The sequence below is a fragment of the Bos indicus genome, chromosome 17 (genome assembly GCF_029378745.1).
Source record: "Bos indicus isolate NIAB-ARS_2022 breed Sahiwal x Tharparkar chromosome 17, NIAB-ARS_B.indTharparkar_mat_pri_1.0, whole genome shotgun sequence".
Classification (NCBI taxonomy): Eukaryota; Metazoa; Chordata; class Mammalia; order Artiodactyla; family Bovidae; genus Bos; species Bos indicus.
The window spans coordinates 40,897,387-40,917,040 of NC_091776.1; the positions used below are offsets into that span (position 1 = coordinate 40,897,387).

At 37.5% G+C, this 19,654-nt stretch overlaps 1 protein-coding gene across 2 annotated transcripts in view; it reads left to right on the top strand.

Moving 5' to 3' along the window:
- GASK1B (golgi associated kinase 1B) overlaps nucleotides 1–19,654 on the top strand; it is a 76,451-nt gene that overhangs the window by 19,642 nt on the left and 37,155 nt on the right. For both annotated transcript variants that reach the window (XM_019977564.2, XM_019977563.2), the window contains one exon: nucleotides 5,950–6,164. In XM_019977564.2, coding sequence (XP_019833123.2) covers nucleotides 5,950–6,164 — 215 coding nt within the window. The remainder of the gene's footprint in view (nucleotides 1–5,949; nucleotides 6,165–19,654) is intronic.

Sequence of the window (19,654 nt, forward strand, 5' to 3'; positions counted from 1 at the left end):
CTACAGTGAAGACCCAATAGAGCCAAAAAAAAAAAAAGCCGCGGCGGGGGGTGGGGGGGGCGGATACAATCAATACTTGTGACTTCTTTCTCAACCCCACCCACATGCTCAGCTCTTCTTCAGAGAAGGTTCTTTTCCTCAACAACGGCTATAGCCCAATTCCGGAGCCCAGCAGTATTTTGTTTTGCTTGTCTTTGCACTGAGAGCTCAGCCTTTATTTTAGTCCTTCATTCACTCCCTTCAGAACATTCTTCAACTGGCAGACATGTAACCTGGTCATCATTACACATGTATTTGTCTGATTCTGCTGAATTCCTAGCCACAGCATGGGTCTTGCCTGGACTGGGATCTGGTAGGTCCTCCATTTTTGGTATGCTTCACTCTGAACTCTTTCTATCCAAAACACAGGGACAAAATGGGTCCAGAAATTAAGGGGTAATGGTAAATACATGCTTTTGGAATAAAAAGATGCTTAAAAACCTGAGTATCTTATTCTCTGTCCCTACCCTCTCCTGAAAGGCCATCAGAATCTTGCATTCTTATTTACCCTCTCTCACATTAAGTAACTTGTCCAGGTTCATCAACACTAAGCCAAGAGGTCCTACCTGCTTTTTTCACTTCTGTCTAATACTTTTAGTCACCAGAACCCTACTGTGAAAGGCACTGTAGAAAAATAGAGCAGATCATTCATTAATAACCAGACACCTGCTACCCTCTCATGGGAGGTACACCCCTTCAACACCTGCTTTTAGCAGATTAGAGTTTTGCAACGTTCAAATTTTCCTTCAGTGCATCAGACAGTTGCAATGGAACTGGACACAGTTGGTTTCCCGTAACAAAGATGAGCCTCAAGGTTTGGCTGGTCTTTGTTTTCTTTAATGGATTTTGGAGTTATTTTTAATGAAAGGCTCTGAGCTGAACTGTCACTTTCCTTTTTGTCTTGTTCACAAGAAGTCTTGGAACTTGGCCCACGTGATAAAAAAAAGGCTTCTGATTTCAGAGCTCAGGATGTTTTACTTATTTTTGCCCAGTGATAGATGCCGACTGACAACTCCACCTATAGTTCAACAAGACCCGTCACTGACTGCAGGCGAAGGGCACCTAGTCAACTAGGGTAGAGGAGGCTGTGTATAGCATTCATTCTTAGTGGATTTTCACATCCGTCTTCTCAAAAGAATGTCTTCTTTGTGCTTTTGAATAAAGAACAAACTTGGGAGAACATAAAAATTCAGGGGAACTATTCAGATTTTGGAAAAAATATTAGTTTTATACTGGCAAGTCTCATTTTTTAAAAAGACAGCTGTATAACCTTTAGTTTACATGAGCACCCGCATATCTTTTAAAAGCCCACTTCCTCCCCACTCTGACAGTTAGAATTTTATTTCTTCACTGTAAAATTTCTCTGGAGAGCACAGTGCTGCATCATTTTGACAAACCTGAATGTGAAGAGATGAATGCAGCTCATCTCTGAGGCACTTCAGGTAAGTTGCTTTAACCCATTTCCTGCTTTCAGAGACTATTTTTCTGTCATGCCTTCAGATCTATCAAAGTTCATTTAATGCTGTTATCAGCCATATTTTATACAAAGTGGAGTTCTCCTCGCAGTAGCTGCTCACAGTTCTGAGCTCTGGAGCCATCCTGGCAGCTGTCAGTACCTCAAGGGAGGGCAATGTGCACAAATACTCTGCAAGACCTGTTTGTTGGGAGGAAGAGCGGGTGGCCTACCAACTCTGAGAACTGGCACTGGCCCTGCTTTCTGGAAGCCCCTTTCCCGTAGTGACTGATGTCAGGGAGGGCAGGATAGAACCTCTTTCTGTGACAGTCAGAATATTTGCTAACGGGAGATGGATGTGGAGGAAAACCGTCGATACTAACAGAAAACCAATTATTCCTATCTGCTGAAAGCTCCCTGTGGCCGTTTGAGAACAATTTTTAAAATGATTTAATAGAAAATGTATCATTCAAAAAATTTTAAGGTTTAAAAGGAAGAAAATGGTAAATGAAATGCAATATACTCAATAGACTGAAATGGTAATAGTTGATTCACTACAGTCTGTGGGTGAGAGATAGCCCACAGCCCATTTTTGTGTTTTGTGAGCTACTAATGGTTTCTACAATTTTTTAAATGGTTGAAAAAATATCATCATAATAATATTACTATGACACTTACAAATATATAACATGTATACTCAGTGTCTGTAATAAAGTTTTATTGGAACTCAGTCACCACCCTTTGTGTATGTATTGTTCCCACAGCTTTTGTGTCGCAATGGAGTTGAGTGCCTGCTAATGGACATTGTCTGGCCCTCAGTCACCATCTGACCACAGGGCTAGATATCACAGTTAAAGTGATAATACTTAAGAATATTTAATTGTAAGAGACATGTTTGCAATATAACATTTGGTGAGACAGTTATGACAAACTATATGTGTAAGATGATTCCAAATAGTCTATCATCCTTTATAATTTTTGCATCTTTCCCTTGGTAGAAATGTAAGTTCTAGGAAAGCCAAACAGCCACAAAAAAACAAAACAAACAAAAACCAAACAACTGAAAACCTGACATGTATGCATGTGTGCATGTATATATGTATGCTTTAGGCCTCGAGCAGCACTTGAGATATAGTAGATGCCCAATAAACAAATAAGGGCTAAGGGAAGGCTGATGAACTATGTGATTTTATAATGCAGGCATGGTCAAAGCAAAACCTTTCTAGGATATGCATATATGTGAGGCACCATGCTGAGAACTTTAAATGCATGATCTCATTAACCCTAATGCAGTTAGTTTTGGAAGGTACAGTATTGTCTACATTTTACAGAGGATGAAAGCGAGGTTTGAAGACATTATGTAACTTGTCTTACATCACAAATCTAAGAAATAATGTGACCAGAATTCAGAAAGTCTCTTGGGTTCTAGAGTCTGAACTCTAACCACAAGCTATGCTCCTTAAATTTCTAAAAACAACTAATTTTTTCAGGTGTGAAAGAAAGACATGGGAAAATATCTGATGTAAATACACAAATAAAAAAAAAATACACAAATAATAGGACCAGTTACTAGGATAGGAGATTGTAGATGATTGTTGTTTTCTAAGGCTGTATATATATATTTCTTTGTATTATAGTTGATTAGAATATTTTATTAGTTTCATGTGGAGCATAGTGAGTCAATGTTTCTGTAGTTTTATACTCCATTTGAAGTTATTAAAAATCATGGTTATATTTTCTTGTCCTGTATAATATATCTCTGTTTTTTCTTTGTTTTTATGCATAGTAGTTTGTGACTCTTAATCCTCTACCCCTGTCTTGCCCCTCCTACTTCCCTCCCTCCACTGGTAACTACTAATTTGTCCTCTATGTCTGTGAATCCGTTTCTGTCTTATTACATAATTTATTTGCTTTATTTTTTAAATTCCACAAGTATGTGATAACTTAGATTATTTGTCTTTCTCTGTCTGACTTATTTCACTAAGCATCATACTCTTCAGGTTCATCCATGTTGTTGCAAATGGCAGAATTTCATTCTTTTTTATTACCAGGTAGTATTCACTGAATGTGCACACACACACACACACACACCCCCCACATCTTTGTTGCCCATTCTTTTGTTGATGGACACGTAGGTTGTTTATGTATCTTAGCAATTGTAAACAGTGCTGCTGCAAAGATTGGGGTGCATGTACCTTTTAAAGTTAGTATTTTTGTTTTCTACAGATATATGCCCAGCATTGTAATTGCTGGATCATATGGTAGCTCTATATTTAGTTTTTTTGAGAAACCTTCATATTGTTTTCCACAGTGGCTGCACCAATTTGCCTTGCTAATAACAGTGTAGAAGGGTTCCCTTTCCTCTACACTCTCTCCAGCTTTTGTTATTTGTGTTCTTTTTTTTGTTATTGGAGGATGATTGCCTGGGAAATCCATGGACAGAGGATCCCAGTGGGCTACAGTCCATGGGGTCCCAAAGAGCTGGACATGATTTAGTGCCTAAACAACAACAAAAAATCTTTGAAAGCTATGCTGTGTGTCTTACATGTGTTTGGTTACACTGGTTTATTCGTGTCTCCCACTACATGATGGACTGCTTCTGTTGTTATTGTTCAGTTACTAAGTCATGTCTGACTCTTTGCTATCCCATGGACTGATGCATGCCAGACTCATCTGTCCTCCACTGTCTCCCAGAGTTTGCTCAAATTCATGTCCATTTAGTTGGTGATGCCTTCAAATGATCTCATCCTCTGCCACTCCCTTCTCCTTTTGCCTTCAATCTTTCCTAGCACCAGGGTCTCTTCCACTGAGTTGGCTTTTCGCATCAGGTAGCCAAAGCATTGGAGATTCAGTCCTTCCAGTGAATGCTCAGTGTTGATTTCCTTTAGGATTGACTGCTTCTACCTGAAATTTATTATTATTATTTTTAAAATTGGCATAGTATTTGAAGCATATACATTTAACATTATATTTATCTAGCATCTAAGAAGATAATTAGGTCCCAATAGCACCAAGTCATTTAGTACAGTAAAGGAAATAAAAAGGAGTGAGATAACAATTAAGTTCTTTAGTTATGGTTCCTCTTTCTTTATTTTTCTTTTAATTGTACATCAGTGATTGTGACCTATTTTCCACAGTCTGAAGGACTTTCTACATGCCCTGGCCTAAATTGCAAGGCTAAAAGGAGAAAGATTTTTCTTTTGAACAAAAGTGGAATGTAGGTGCTTAGAATGATTAAGTGAATGTTATTAATATTATTGAGGTCCCTGGAACGCCAAATTGAAGAGTGGTTAGAAGAGTGACTGTCCTTGCATTAAAGACCAGAGATAAGAACTCTACAGAAGGCAAACAAGCAGGGTGGGAAAATAAGTCTTTAACAAAAACAAACAGTTATAGACTGAGAACCTCTCAGGTTTTATTTGTAAAAGCTTTAAAAATCCCTGTGATGTGTCTTGACATTCCAATCATAGTTTCAGAGGCTTCTATTGTTCAGGCTTGTTAAGAATGAGTTAAATGTGATTTTTCACATCCTTGTGACTTACTTTCTTTTCTTTTTTTCAAGAGATCATTCTGATTTTTAAGTTACAAGCAAAGCTGCTCATCATCCTCTTTGAGTGACTTTATCTGACAGACATTGAGGCTTGAGAGAGATACTTTTGGTTTTAAGCCTGCAGTATCATTTAATGTACAGTTTAGCAGTGAAATTTCTAAACTATCAAAAACATTCAAGTGACATTTTCTTTGAAATATATTCTATGCACTGGAAATTGAAAAAGATGATATTTGCTTAAATGTACTTCATGCGGTTTTATGTGAATAAATGATCATTTACCAGCAGTGCCATTGTTCTATCAGAAAAGAAAAAAAAAAAAAAATCCAAAACACCTCTAAACCTCTTACTTCCTTTCTCTTTCTTTGGAGATTATAGTGACTAGTGTGAAACATACAATTTCACTTTTAAATTTGCAACTTCTAAAAATTCTTTTTCTTCCTAATATCATACTGTGGCCTCAGAAAATCAGACAGTTGTTATTACAAATAGAGTGCAGCTCCACTCAGACACTGAATAGACAATTATAAATGTCTGGATTCTTTCCTTTTTCATGGTGGCTGCTTTTAGATGTGGAATAAAACCACATTAACCAGAGGGTGTTGTTATTGGTGGTTACAGGCCTATTCCTGCCACATCTGTAAAGTATCTTTTCTTAAAATCCTTTTCTTTCCTTGTCTAATAGTAACTTTCCATCGTATAAGACTATCAGGAAGCATCATAAAGGTATATGAATATTAAATTATTCAGAAGACAAAGGGACCATAAATGTCATCTAATCCAATTCTAGCACATGACAGGTGAGAGTGTAAAGCTGTGAAAGAGTGAATGACATCCAAGGGCACTCACAGAGTCAGTAACTTGCTAACTGTTTTTTTTCTTCTTCTTTTTTTTTTTGCTTTTATAGATGGCCGCCCATGTCCTTTCATCCTCTGGGATCCATCTTTGTCTCCAACAAATAATGAGACCCACTCTTCTGTTAAGCTCACTTGGGGAACTTATCAGCAGTTGCTGAAACAGAAGTGCTGGCAGAATGGTCGAGTACCCAAGCCTGAATGGGGCTGTACTGAAATACATCACCACGAGTGGTCCAAGATGGCCCTCTTTGATTTTTTGTTACAGGTAAGTTTTTTTTTAATCAAGTAAGTAGTTACCTGAGACTAACACTGAGTTATGGAAGTCTGTAGTGAGGAAGTTTCTGCACCTTTTGGGTTTTTATGAAAGTGTAGTTTAAATTCTATAATGTTGTATTTGGCAAGCCTGGTACAATGTCATAAGACATTATATCTTTTTAGAAATGTTCAGAAATGTCCCTCAGTCCTTTTATTAATTTCTGAATAGGTAATTCTTCAGTACATTACTACTAGAATCATCATATCTATCATAGATACAATTTATTATGATAACCCATCAGTGGCTTTTCAAGGTAGGTAGTCTTACAGCACTTGGAAGGTAAGTAAACTGAAGTTTGGTGAGGTTAAGTAACTCACCCAAGTTGTCACAACTGCTCAAAACGGGGCTGGAATCCTGGGATCTTGTGATAGTAAAAGTTTGGCTTTTTTTCTATTTTTCCACACTGTTTCAGTGGTCCCTTGGTCACTTTTCTTACAGTCACCATTTCCTGTTTTCTGTCCAGTAATTCTTTGTAAATACATCATTAAGATTGACATTGGAGAATAATAAATATTGGCCATCTACATAACTGCACGATTAAATGTTTTATAGGTTTCTTATAACTTTTATCTCCTTCTGATGAGGATCTTATGACTCTTTCTGTCCCCTCGTTCCAATTACTGCTTTTCTCTTCTTCCACTTTAGAAAAGCTGCCTGTTGTTGTATTGTTAATTAGTACTTTTTGTGGCAATTTAGGACTATCTTAGGACATCTACAAAACATTCTCCTTTTGTTAATTTTGTGTTGTGCATATGTGTGTGTGTGCCTTTTCAGCAAGGAACTAGAGAGGGACAAAAATGTAGGAAGAGGGGCTTCCCTGGTGATCTGGTGGTTATGAATCTGCCTGCCAATGCAGGGGACACGAGTTTGATCCCTGGTCCAGGAAGATCCCACATGCTCAGAGCAGCTGGGCCTACACGCCACAACTACTGAAGCCCCCAGCCCCCTAGAGCCTGTGCTCCACAATAAGAGAAGCCATTGCAATGAGAACCCTGTGCACCGCAACTAGAGAGTAGCCCCTGCTCACTGCAATTAGAGAAAGCCCAGGCAGCAATCAAGATGCAGTGTGGCAAAAAAAAAAAAAAAAAAAAGTGTAGAAAGAAACCCAGTTTGGTGAGAGCCACAGGACAGGGATTAGGAACTTTCGAGGAGAGACGATCTCTGCTGTCCATGCCTCAGAGCCACCAGTGAGAACTGAGCTGGGAGCAGACCACTTGGTTTGGGGAGGAGGCCATCACGAAGCACCAGATACTGATGAGCTGTGTATCTGTGAGGCTCAGGCCGGGCTCAGTATATGTATAATCTTATTATTTCGTTTATTAGCACACTCTCTCTATGAGGTAGACACCTTCTGTCCATTGTACAGTTAAAGTCACTGAGGCGTAAAGAGGTTATTATTGAGAACTGTGAAGTGTCTGAGGTCTTACTCTGCTTGTAGGCTAACAGGTTAGCCAGCCATAGATGTTAGCAGAAGATAAAGGACTACCAGATGAGAGACAAATGACTTCATTACCCATGTTCCTTTGCCCTCAAAGCCCACTGGGGAGTTATGGAGTGGCCTCACTGAAAGCGCACACAGTGGGTTTTTGTACCTTCTAAGACTCTGATGCTGGGAGGGATTGGGGGCAGGAGGAAAAGGGGACGACAGAGGATGAGATGGCTGGATGGCATCACTGACTTGATGGACGTGAGTTTGAGTGGACTCTGGGAGATGGTGATGGACAAGGAGGCCTGGAGTGCTGCGATTCATGGGGTTGCAAAGAGTCGGACATGACTGAGTGAACTGAACTGAACTGAAGAAAACCTCCAGTCTTTATTTCATTTCTTTTTAACTGAAAAATGAAATGATGTACAACATTATGCTGGTTTCAGGAATACTTCACAGTGATTTGACATTTGCAGACATTATGAAATGAGCAGTGTGATAAAGCTAGCATTCATCTGTCCCCATACAAAGTCATTCAGTTCAGTTCAGTTCAGTTCAGTTCAGTCGCTCAGTCGTGTCCAACTCTGCGACCCCATGAATCACAGCACGCCAGGCCTCCCTGTCCATAATCAACTCCCAGAGTTCACTCAGACTCACGTCCATCGAGTCAGTGATGCCATCCAGCCATCTCATCCTCTGTCGTCCCCTTCTCCTCCTGCCCCCAATCCCTCCCAGCATCAGAGTCTTTTCCAATGAGTCAACTCTTCGCGTGAGGTGGCCAAAGTACTGGAGTTTCAGTTTTAGCATCATTCCTTCCAAAGAAATCCCAGGGCTGATCTCCTTCAGAATGGACTGGTTGGATCTCTTTGGAGTCCAAGGGACTCTCAAGAGTCTTCTCCAACACCACAGTTCAAAAGCATCAATTCTTTGGCGCTCATCCTTCTTCACAGTCCAACTCTCACATCCATACATGACCACAGGAAAAACCATAGCCTTGACTAGACGAACCTTTGTTGGCAAAGTAATGTCTCTGCTTTTGAATATGCTATCTAGGTTGGTCATAACTTTCCTTCCAAGGAGTAAGCGTCTTTTAATTTCATGGCTGCAGTCACCATCTGCAGTGATTTTGGAACCCCAAAAATTAAAGTCTGACACTGTTTCCACTGTTTCTCCATCTATTTCCCATGAAGTGGTGGGACCAGATGCCATGATCTTCGTTTTCTGAATGTTGAGCTTGAAGCCAACTTTTTCACTCTCCTCTTTCATTTTCATCAAGAGGCTTTTGAGTTCCTCTTCACTTTCTGCCATAAGGGTGGTGTCATCTGCATATCTGAGGTGATTGATATTTCTCCCAGCAATCTTGATTCCAGCTTGTGTTTCTTCCAGTCCAGCATTTCTCATGATGTACTCTGCATATAAGTTAAATAAGCAGGGTGACAATATACAGCCTTGATGTACTCCTTTTCCTATTTGGAGCCAATCTGTTGTTCCATGTCCAGTTCTAACTGTTGCTTCCTGACCTGCATACAAATTTCTCAAGAGGCAGATCAGGTGGTCTGGTAAAGTCATTACAGTATTATTACTTATATTCCTTATGCTGTATGTTACATCCTTGTGACTTGTTTATTTTATAACTGGAGGTTTGTATTTCTTAACCCCTGTCACTTATTTCACCTGTCAATCTCCCTCCTCTCTGGCAACCACCCATTTTTTTCCCTCTACATTTAGAAGTAAGTTTTCCTTTTGTTTTGATTTTTTGTTTATTTTTAAGATTGTACATATAAATATGGTGTTTGTATTTATCTGACTTATTTCATTTAGCATAATGTCATCTAGATCATCTACGTTGTCACAAATGGCAAGTTTTCACTTTTTTATGGCTACGAAGTTTTATATATATATATATATATATATACATATATATATAGATATCTCACATCTTTATCCATTCATCTATGGCTGGACACAAGTTGCTTCCACATCTTGGCTATTGTAAATAATGTTGCAATGAACAATGGTGTGCATATATCTTTTCAAATTAATGTTTCCTTCAGGTAAATACTTAGAAGTGAAATTAGTAGATCATATAGCAGTTATATTTTTAAGTTTTTGAGGAACCTCCATCAGTTCAGTTCAGTTCAGTTGATCGGTCATGTCTGAATCTGTGACCCCATGGACTGCAACATGCCAGGCTTACCTGTCCATCACCAACTCCCAGAGCTTGCTCAAACTCGTGTCCATTTGAGTTGGTGATGCCATCCAATCATCTTATCCTCTGTTGTCCCCTTGTCCTCCTGCCTTCAATCTTTCTTAGCATCAGGGTCTTTTCAAATGAGTCAGTTCTTCTCATCAGGTGGCCAAAGGATTGGAGTTTCAGCTTCAGCATCAGTCCTTCCAATGAATATTCAGGACTGATTTCCTTTAGGACTGACTGGTTTGATTTTCTTGCAGTCCAAGGGACTCTCAAGAGTCTTCTCCAACACCACAGTTCAAAAGCATCAATTCTTTGGTGCTCAGTTTTCTTTATAGTCCAACTCTCACATCCATATATGACTACTGGAAAAACCATAGCTTTGACTAGATAGACCGTTTTTGGCAAAGTAATACCTCTGCTTTTTAATAAACTATCTAGGTTTGTCATAACTTTTCTTCTAAGGAGCAAGTGGCTTTTAATTTCATGGCTGCAGCCACCATCTGCAGTAATTTTGGTGCTCAAGAAAATAAAGTCTGCCACTGTTTCCATTGTTTCCCCATCTATTTGCCATGAAGTGATGGGACCAGATGCACTGATTTTTATGCCCACCAATATTGCACACGGTTTCCCATTTCTCTACATTCTTTTTTTTTTTTCATTTCTCTACATTCTTGCCAAAAATTTGTTATCTTTTGATAATAGCTATTCTGACAGGCATGAGGTAGTATCTCCTTGTGGTTATTTGCTGATTTTTTGGGGAGTGGAGCAGTTGGTATGCAGGATCTTAGTTCCCTGACTAGGGATTGAACCCTCACCCACTACAGCAGAAGTGTGGAGTCTTAACTACTGGACTGCAGGGAAGTCCCTTTCTTTGCTGATTTTTTCCCCTTGTGGTTTTGTATTTCCCTGGTGATTAGTGTTGTTCAGCATCTTCTCATGTGCTTGTTGGCCATCTGAATGTCTTCTTTGGGAAAAATGTCTATTCATATTCTATGCCCATTTTTTAATTGTTTTTTGATGTTGAATTGTATGAATTCTTTGTATATTTTGAATATTAACCCCTTAATAGGTATATAGTTTGCAAATATATTCTCCCATTCAGAAGGTGGCCTTCCTTTTGTTGACAGTTTACCTTACTGTGTAAAAGCTTTTAGGTTTGGTAGTCCCATTTGTTTATTTTTCATTTTGTTTCCCTTGCCTGAGGAGATAGATCCCAGAAAAAAAACATACTGTTAAGACAGATGTCAAAGAGCATACTGATAATGTTCTCTCCTAGATTTATGGTTTCAGGCCTTATATTTAGGTCTTTAATCCATTTTTGACTTTATTTTTTCACATGGTATGAAAAAGTAGTCCAGACTGATTCTATTGTACACAGCAGTACAGTTTTCCCACGACCACTTATTGAAGAGGCTGTCTTTCCCCACTCTATGTTCTTGCCTGCTTTGTTGTAGATTCATTGACCATATAAGCTTGGGTTTATTTTGGGGCTCTCCATTCTATTCCATTGATCTATATGTTTGTTTCTATGCCAGTACTATGTTGCTTTCATTACTGTAGTTTTGTAGTATAGTTTGAAATCAGGGACTGTGACAACTCTAGTTTTTTGTTTTTTTTTCTTCTTTCTCAAGATTGCTTTGGCTCTTTTGGGTCTTTTTTGTTTTCATACAAATTTTGGAGTTATTTGCTCTACTCCTGTGATAAATGCCATTGGTGTTTTGACAGGGATTGCACTAAATATGTAGATTGCTTAAGTAGTATAGTCATTTTAACAAATAACGATTCTTCCAATCTATGGGCACAAAATATCTTTCCATATGTTTTGTCATCTTCAATCTCTCATAGTTTTCAGAGTATAGATCTTTTTCTTCTTTGATCAGGTTTATTTCTAGCTAATTTATTCTTTTTGATACAATTGTAAAAGTGATTATTTTCTTAATTTCTCTTTCTGATGGTTCATAATTAATATTTATAAATGCAGCATATTTATTTTTTATTTTTAATTGGAGGATAATTGCTTTACAATGTTGTGTTGCTTTCTGCCATATAAAAATGTGAATCAGCTATAAGTATACGTATGTCCCCTCCCTCTTGAATCTTTCTCCCACCCTGCACCCCATCCCACCTGTCTAGATTTTCAGAGGATCAGGTTGAGCTCCTTGTCTTAAACAGCAATTTCCCACTAGCTATTTATTTTGTATATGGTAATGTATATGTGTCAATACTACTCTCTCAATTTGTCCTGCCCTCTCCTTCCCCTGCTATGTCCACAAGTCTGTTCCCTATGTTTGCATCTCTATTCCTGCCCTGCAGATAGCTTCAATAGTACCATTTTTCTAGATTCCGTATATGTGAATATATGATATTTGTTTTTCTCTTTTCTGACTTACTTCACTCTGTACAACAGGCTCTAGGTTCATCCACTTCACCAGAACTGATTAAAATTTGTTCCTTTCATGGCTGAGTAATATTCCATTATATGTACCATGACTTCTTTATCCATTTATCTGTTGATGGAAATCTAGGTTGCTTCCATGTCACGGCTATTGAAAATAGTGCTAGAGTGAACATCAAGGTACATTTGTCTTTTAGAATTGTGGTTTTCTTAGGGTATATGCCCAGTAGTGGGACTGTGCAGTCATATGGTAGCTTTATTCCTAGTTTTTAAAGAAATCTCCATATTGTTCTCCATACTGGCTGTATCAATTTATATTCCCACCAGTAGTTCAAGAAGGTTCCATTTTCTCCACATCTTCTCCAGAATTTACTGTTTGTAGATGTTTTTGATGATGGCCATTCTGATGGCTCAGCAGGTAAAGAATCCACATGCAATGCAGGAGACACTGGAGACACTCGTTTGATCCCTGGGTGAAGATCCCCTGAAGAAGGAAATGGCAACACACTTAGTATTTTTGCCTGGGAAATCGCATGGACAGAGGAGCCTGACAGGCTACAGTCCAAAGCGTTGCGAAGAGTCAGACACTACCGAGCAACTAAGCACATTCTGACTCGTGTGAGGTGATACCTCTTTGTAGTTTTGACTTGCATTTCTCTAATAATAAGCAATGCTCAGCATTTTGTTTATTGGCCGTCTATATATCTTCTTTGGAGAAATGTCTGTTTAGGTCTTCTGCCCATTTTTTTGATTGTGTTGTTTTTCTGATATTGAGCTGCCTGAGCTGCTTGTATATTTTGGAAATTAATTCTTTGTCAGTTGTTTCATTTGCTGTGAATTCCTCCCATTCTGAGGGTTGTCTTTTCATCTTGTTTATGCTTTCTTTTGCTGTGCAAAAGATTTTAAGTTGAATTAGGTCCCATTTGTTTATTTTTGTTTTTATTTCCATTATTCTAGGGAGTTGGTCATAGAGGATCTTGAAGTCAAAGAGTGTTCTGCCTATGTTTTCCTCTAAGAGTTTTATAGTTTCTGCTCTTACACTGAGGTCTTTAATCCATTTTGAGTTTATCTTTGTGTATAGTTTTAGGAAGTGTACTGATTTCTTTCTTTTACATATAGCTGTCCAGTTTTCCCAGCACCACTTATTGAAGAGGCTGTCTTTTCTCCACTGTATATTCTTGTCTCTTTTGTGAAAGATAAGGTGCCTCATAGGTGCATGGATTTATCTCTGGGCTTTCTATCTTGTTCCATTGGTTTATATTTCTGTTTTTGTGCCAGTATCATTCTGTGTTGATGACTATAGCTTTGTAGTATAAAGTCAGGAAGGTTGATTTCTCCAGTTCCATTATTCTTTCTCAAGATTGCTTTGGCTATTCAGAGTCTTTTGTATTTTCATATGAATTATGAAATTTTTGGTTCCAGTTCTATGAAAAATGCCATTGGTAATTTGATAGGGATTGTATTGAATCTGTAGATTGCTTTGAATAGTGCAGTCATTTTCACAATATTGATTCTTCCAAAGCAGGAACATGGTATATCTCTTCATCTGTTTATTTTGTCTTTGACTGCTTTCATCAGTGTCTTATACACTTTTTGTATACAGCTTTTTTGTCTCCTTAGGTAGGTTTACTCCTGGGTGTTTTATTATTTTTGTTACAATGATGAATGGGACTGACTCCTTAATTTCTTTCTGATCTTTCATTGTTAGTGTATAAGAATGCAAGGGATTTCTGTGTATTGATTTGGTATCCTGTGACTTGACTGATTAGCTCTAGTAATTTTCTGATAGTATCTTTAGGGTTTTCTAGGCATAGTATCATGTTGTCTGCAAACAGTGAGAGTTTTACTTCTTTTCCAGCCTGGATCCATTTTATTTCTTTTTCTTCTCTGTTTGTCATGGCTAGGACTTCCAAAACTATGTTGAATAATAGTCATGAGATTGGGCACCCTTGTCTTGTTCCTGAAATTAGAGGAAATGCTTTCACTTTTTAACCATTGAGAATAATGTTTGCTATAGAAAACCACCAATCTAATGAGGTGCTGCTAGCAGACCTGCCCAACATTTGCCCCAGAAGGAGACATTATTTTTATTATTTGGTCAGGAAGAAAATCTATATTCCATCCCAGAAGGAGACAGTCTTTGTAAGTTGCAATGCTTTCTGCTATATTGACATCCTTGAACAAAGGTTGCAGAACAAAGCTTGATATAAGATGTGCAGAAATGCCATGAAGAATTGTTTCTCAACAGTTATCTCTTTCATTCATTGTTACTTAGAAAGTTCCCAAATAGAGATTTCAGCGTTTGTCTAACTGCATTTCTCATATTTTACACTATTATTTTACAACTGCCAAGTTATTTTTAGTTTAATGAAAGAAGTTGGTGTGATAAACTGTTGTAGCAAGAAAGTGGAGAATGTGTGAAGACATCTAGGATGAAGTATGTAAAGGTACTCACTGTCGGGGTTGAGCAGCATAGTTGTTGCAAGTCCTGAGGGTGGTGCCTGGGGGAGCAGAGGATGGAGTGGAAGTTCGTGAAACTAGTGGTGAGATCTACAAGAAAAGAAAGACCTTGAGGTTTGCAGCCTATGATCAGAAGAGCTAACCAGTAATGCTTAGACAGCAAGCCTTGTTTCTGGTGATTCTTTGTTGTTGTTGCCCTGATTCTTGATTTGCTGTGTGTGCTCTTTCTCTAGTTGTGGTGAGTGGGGGCTACACCTCATCGTGGTGCATGGGTTTCTCATTGTGGTGGCTTCTCTTGTTGTGGGGCATGGGCTCTATTCAAGGGCTTCAGTAGTTGCGGATCTTGGACTTAGTTACTGTCAGGTATGTGGGATCTTCCTGGAGCAGGGATCAAACCCATGTCTCCTGCAGTGGCAGGCAAATTTTTATCCACTGTACCACCAGAGAAGTCTGACATTTAATTTTGGAACCTTCAACTAAATCTCAACAGCCTCTTTATCATTTTCCTTTCTGTTGAAGGAAGCTTTAACTGTTCTCATCCAATGAAAATATATTTATGCAACATCCACTATGAAGGGGCAGCAAAGTCATGTGAAATGGTTATCCCCCTCTACCCTACCCCAAGTTTGGTTTGTAAAACATTATTTAGTTAGGAAAATAGATCTATCTAAAAAGATAGATCCATGTAAAATGGCTGACTGAGATAATATAAGTTCCTATTGTTATGAGGTCAAAAAAAGAAGAACCTTTTGCCATAAAATGGTAAGGAGGAAGTTTGAGTAGGGTCATAGGCTGTGAATGATAAAGAAGATAAGAAAAGTGTGTGAAAGAACATGGGATTGGCAATGTTCTTGTGATATTCAGGATATCCTAAATACAGGCACATCACAGGAGATTTGGGGTTTGGTTTCAGACCACTGGGCTTCTCTGGTGGCTCAGATGGTAAAAAATCTACCTACAGTGCAGGAGACCCAGATTTGATCCTTGAGTTGGGAAGATCCCCTGGAGAAGGGAATGGCTATCCACAATAGTATTCTTGCCTGGAGAATTCCATGGACAGAGGAACCTGGTAAGCTACAGTCATGGGGTCACAAATAGCTGGACACAACTGAGCAACGAACAGTCTCTTTTATACCTTTTCAGACCACTACAACAAAGTGAATATGATGATAAAGTGAGTCACACAGATTTTTACATTTCACAGTGCATGTAAAAGTTAGCTTGATAGTCTATTATAATCTCTTAATGGTGCAATAGCATTATGTCTAAATAAAGCAATGTACTTAGGTTAATTAAAAAAAAAAAATGCTGCTGAGAAATTACTCCAATCAACTTGCTCAATGCAGAGTTGCCACAGACTTACCAAATGCAAGTTCTTGTGCCTGATACACAGTGAGACCAAACAGAAACTTGGAGTTTAGAACAGAGAAATGCTTATTGCAGGGCCATGCAAGGAAACTCCAAAACCTGGAACTCTCCCAAAGGTTTCAGCAAAGTATTTTTAAAGGCAAGGTCACCATGTTCCTGTGAACCTCCAACAAGACAAATGTTATTCTCTATCTGCAGCTTTTTTCCCCTATATGAATGGAGAAATGTTATACCCTTAAAAGTTAGAGACTTGAGAATGGGCTATCATGTATATATATGGCTCTAGGCAACATTCTTAACTTGAAGCAAAAGCAATAGAATACAAAAGTTAAAGTAAAATATGGAGTCAGATTTGTTCTTTCCTACTACAAAGCCAACTTGTGAAAATCGCATTTTCTGGGGAACACAATAAAATGATATATGTCTGTATACCATTTGTCTGAAGCAGTTATTTAGGGGAGCAGTTATACTCTCTGTCTATAAGAGATACAATAGAACATTGAGGAAGAGAGCTATTTTTAAAAAATATAGTTATGTTGTAACTCTCTGTTCATTACCCTGACTCAGCAAAAACCAATCCCAGCTGAGCCACAGTCTCATGAGTACATCAGCTTTTATCATCACTGTGTCTATTGCCTGTAGTTGTGAGGATGCATCTGGGTATCACTCTAATCAGTTTTCAACAAAGATAAATATTTCAAATTCTTAAACTAATACTATTAATGATCTATTAGTTGTATAAGTGTGCTATATGCCTGGCACTGTTCTAAGACTTGCTCCTAAGCATGAAAGTATTCACTTATTTAGTTATCATACCAACCTTATAAAGTAGATACTGTTATTCCCATTTTAGAGGTGAGGAATCAAGACAAAGAGAAATTAAATAATGACCTGGATCATATACCTGGTATGCAATAGAACCTGGAATCAGACTCAAAGTGTTCCAACTTGAGAGATAAATTTCCTACAATGCCTCTTCCTCTTCATTTTATGGCGGGTGGAGTAGGGGGTGGGGGGTGGATGGTTGTCTTCCAATTTTCCAAGTCAAAAATTTGGAGTTGTGCAGGTGCTTCAGGATACTTGCCCTTTCATCCACACAATGACAGTCCTTGATATCTCCCCAAGCCATCTTGTCTCAGGTATAGTTCACACTCTTACGTTAGTTCAGGCTTTGCCATTTATTAACTGGATGATTCCCTCCAATACACTCAAATTGTATGAGCCAAGGTCACCTTTGGCTTGAGACACCAGGCATCAGGCTACTACCTCAGCAGGAACTGATGCTCTTGGCAGATCAGCTCTATTTGTAGTCTACCCTCTGCTGCTGCTGCTTGGGTGGGGAAGGCAGTCTTTCTCATCCTTGATAATTCATGAGAATGAGATCTCAGCAAACCTTTCCTGAAACTGTTCAAGTAAAGACACAAAGATTAGAGTTCCTAATTATAGCTACAGTTAAAGCACTGAATCTGAAAGTCAGAAGTTAATCTGGTTGATAAGAGTTAATTTGGTCAGTTTTACAAAAATGGATCAAACTACACACACACACACACACACACACACACACACACACACACACACAAGGATGGCATCTGTGAGAATGGGTTTACATTTTTTTTTAAATTCATCCAACATTTCCTCCCACAGTCTCAAACAAAAGGCTAATTTTTTACTAGATTTTGAAGTGTTTTATAATTCTACCAGTAATGTATGAGAGTGTCTGTTTCCCTCTCTTTCCTACTTTGGTAAATGGAAAACTAATGTTTTTGCTGATTTTATGGAGGATTATAAGGTCTTGCATATATTCCAGTTCTTTCATTACAAGTGAGATTGAGGATATCATATTTTCACCTATTGATCATTTACATTTTGTTTTCTGTGAATTGCTTGTTCATATCATTGATCTTTTTATCTCATTCCATAATTTTTTCCTTAATGATTTATAAAAGCATTTTTATATCTGGAAAATTAGCCATTGTCCAATCCTAAATGTCTCAGACAATTTTTCTTTATTGTTTTCTTTTGAGTTTTCCAATAGTATATTTTACTCTAGAGAAATTTTACATTTTTTGTAAGGTCATATTTTATCATTTTACTTCTTATATTTAGCATGATGCAATGTTTATTGAAAGTGTTTACTGAGCAAATAAATGAACAAGCTTTGGCCATTTTTCATGAGTACCATAATGAATAGTTATCTTTTATACAATAATGCTTCCCATCATTTGCTTTGAAATTTTTATTTTAAAGTCAAATATTTAAGTGGTGTTTGGGAATATGTTGGATTGTAGTGGATAGATTTTGAAAGCAATCTTAGAAAAGTTATGCTTGAAACAAATTGAAATCACTTGCTCTGGGATGTTGCAGCAAGGACAAGGGAATACAGAACACAGTTGTTAATTTTCTGTACACAACATTCTTTCTGTTTCACCCAGTTAACAAATCTACATTCCCCAAAGCAATGGCATTTTACTGGGTCTGTAAGATGTGATAGAGGCACAAGTAACCTTTTATTCTTGAAGCGTGGGGTTCTGAGCAGAGTGGATAAAAATTCTTCTCCATTAGTATAACAAAGAATAGTATTCTAGAGAGCATTTGAGTTTCCAAGATTTGGTCAGATTTCTTTCAAAAGATTAAATAAAATAATAGAAGAAGATTTAGGAGGTAGAAAACTTGCTTTTTAACCTCAGATATAGTCTGTATAATAGGAACTGAGATTCTGGAACCAGCTTGCTAAGCTTGAATTCTAATTTCCAATGACTAATTTTTTTTCTAGGTCTTGGTTTCCTCAACTGTAAAATAGGAATAATCATATTGTTTATATAGATTTTATATAACAATAACAATCATATTGTTATTTAGAAGATTCAATACTTTGTATACACATAATGGATATAGAATAATGCTTGTTAACACAGGAGGTGCTCAGTGGGTATTTCATATTAATTAAGAAATTGATCACCCAGAAATAATAGTAGAGGTAAATAGCAACATAAGAATTAAAGTATTTTATCATTAGTTTCATGTATTAAATTATAAATTATTCCCAAAGCATTCCATTTTTTCTACTCTCATGTGCTTTCATACTTACATTTAGATTTTAGCCTGTTAAGTCTTAATTATTTTTGATTACTCTGTCTTCTTTAATAAACTGTGAATTTCTCAAGGGCAAGTCCCTGTCTTATTCAACTTTGTAACCTTTCAATTAGCAGCAGCAAGTCTGAAAATATTAGAGTTACTCAGGGCATTTGTTTTTTTTTTTTGATGATCAAAGAAAACTACCTGATTATATCAAAATATTAAATCCAAAGTGTGAAATTAAAAGTGTTAAAAGTAAAAGAAATAAAAGCGTACTTGCCTTGCAGTAAAGAAATAAAATTTTGCTGTAGGCAGAGAATGAGATGTTTAGAAAATGAAAATCAAATGAATAGAAAATGTTTAATATTTTTACTATTTAGTAAAGTCCTCCCTGTATTTATATTTTTTGTTTATTTGTTGGTAAGTTAAGGGCTGTTTCTATAGAGAGGGACCAACATAAAGATATCTTGGGAGATGTTGGCTTTCACCATAAACAAAATAAGTCACACATATTTCTTTCC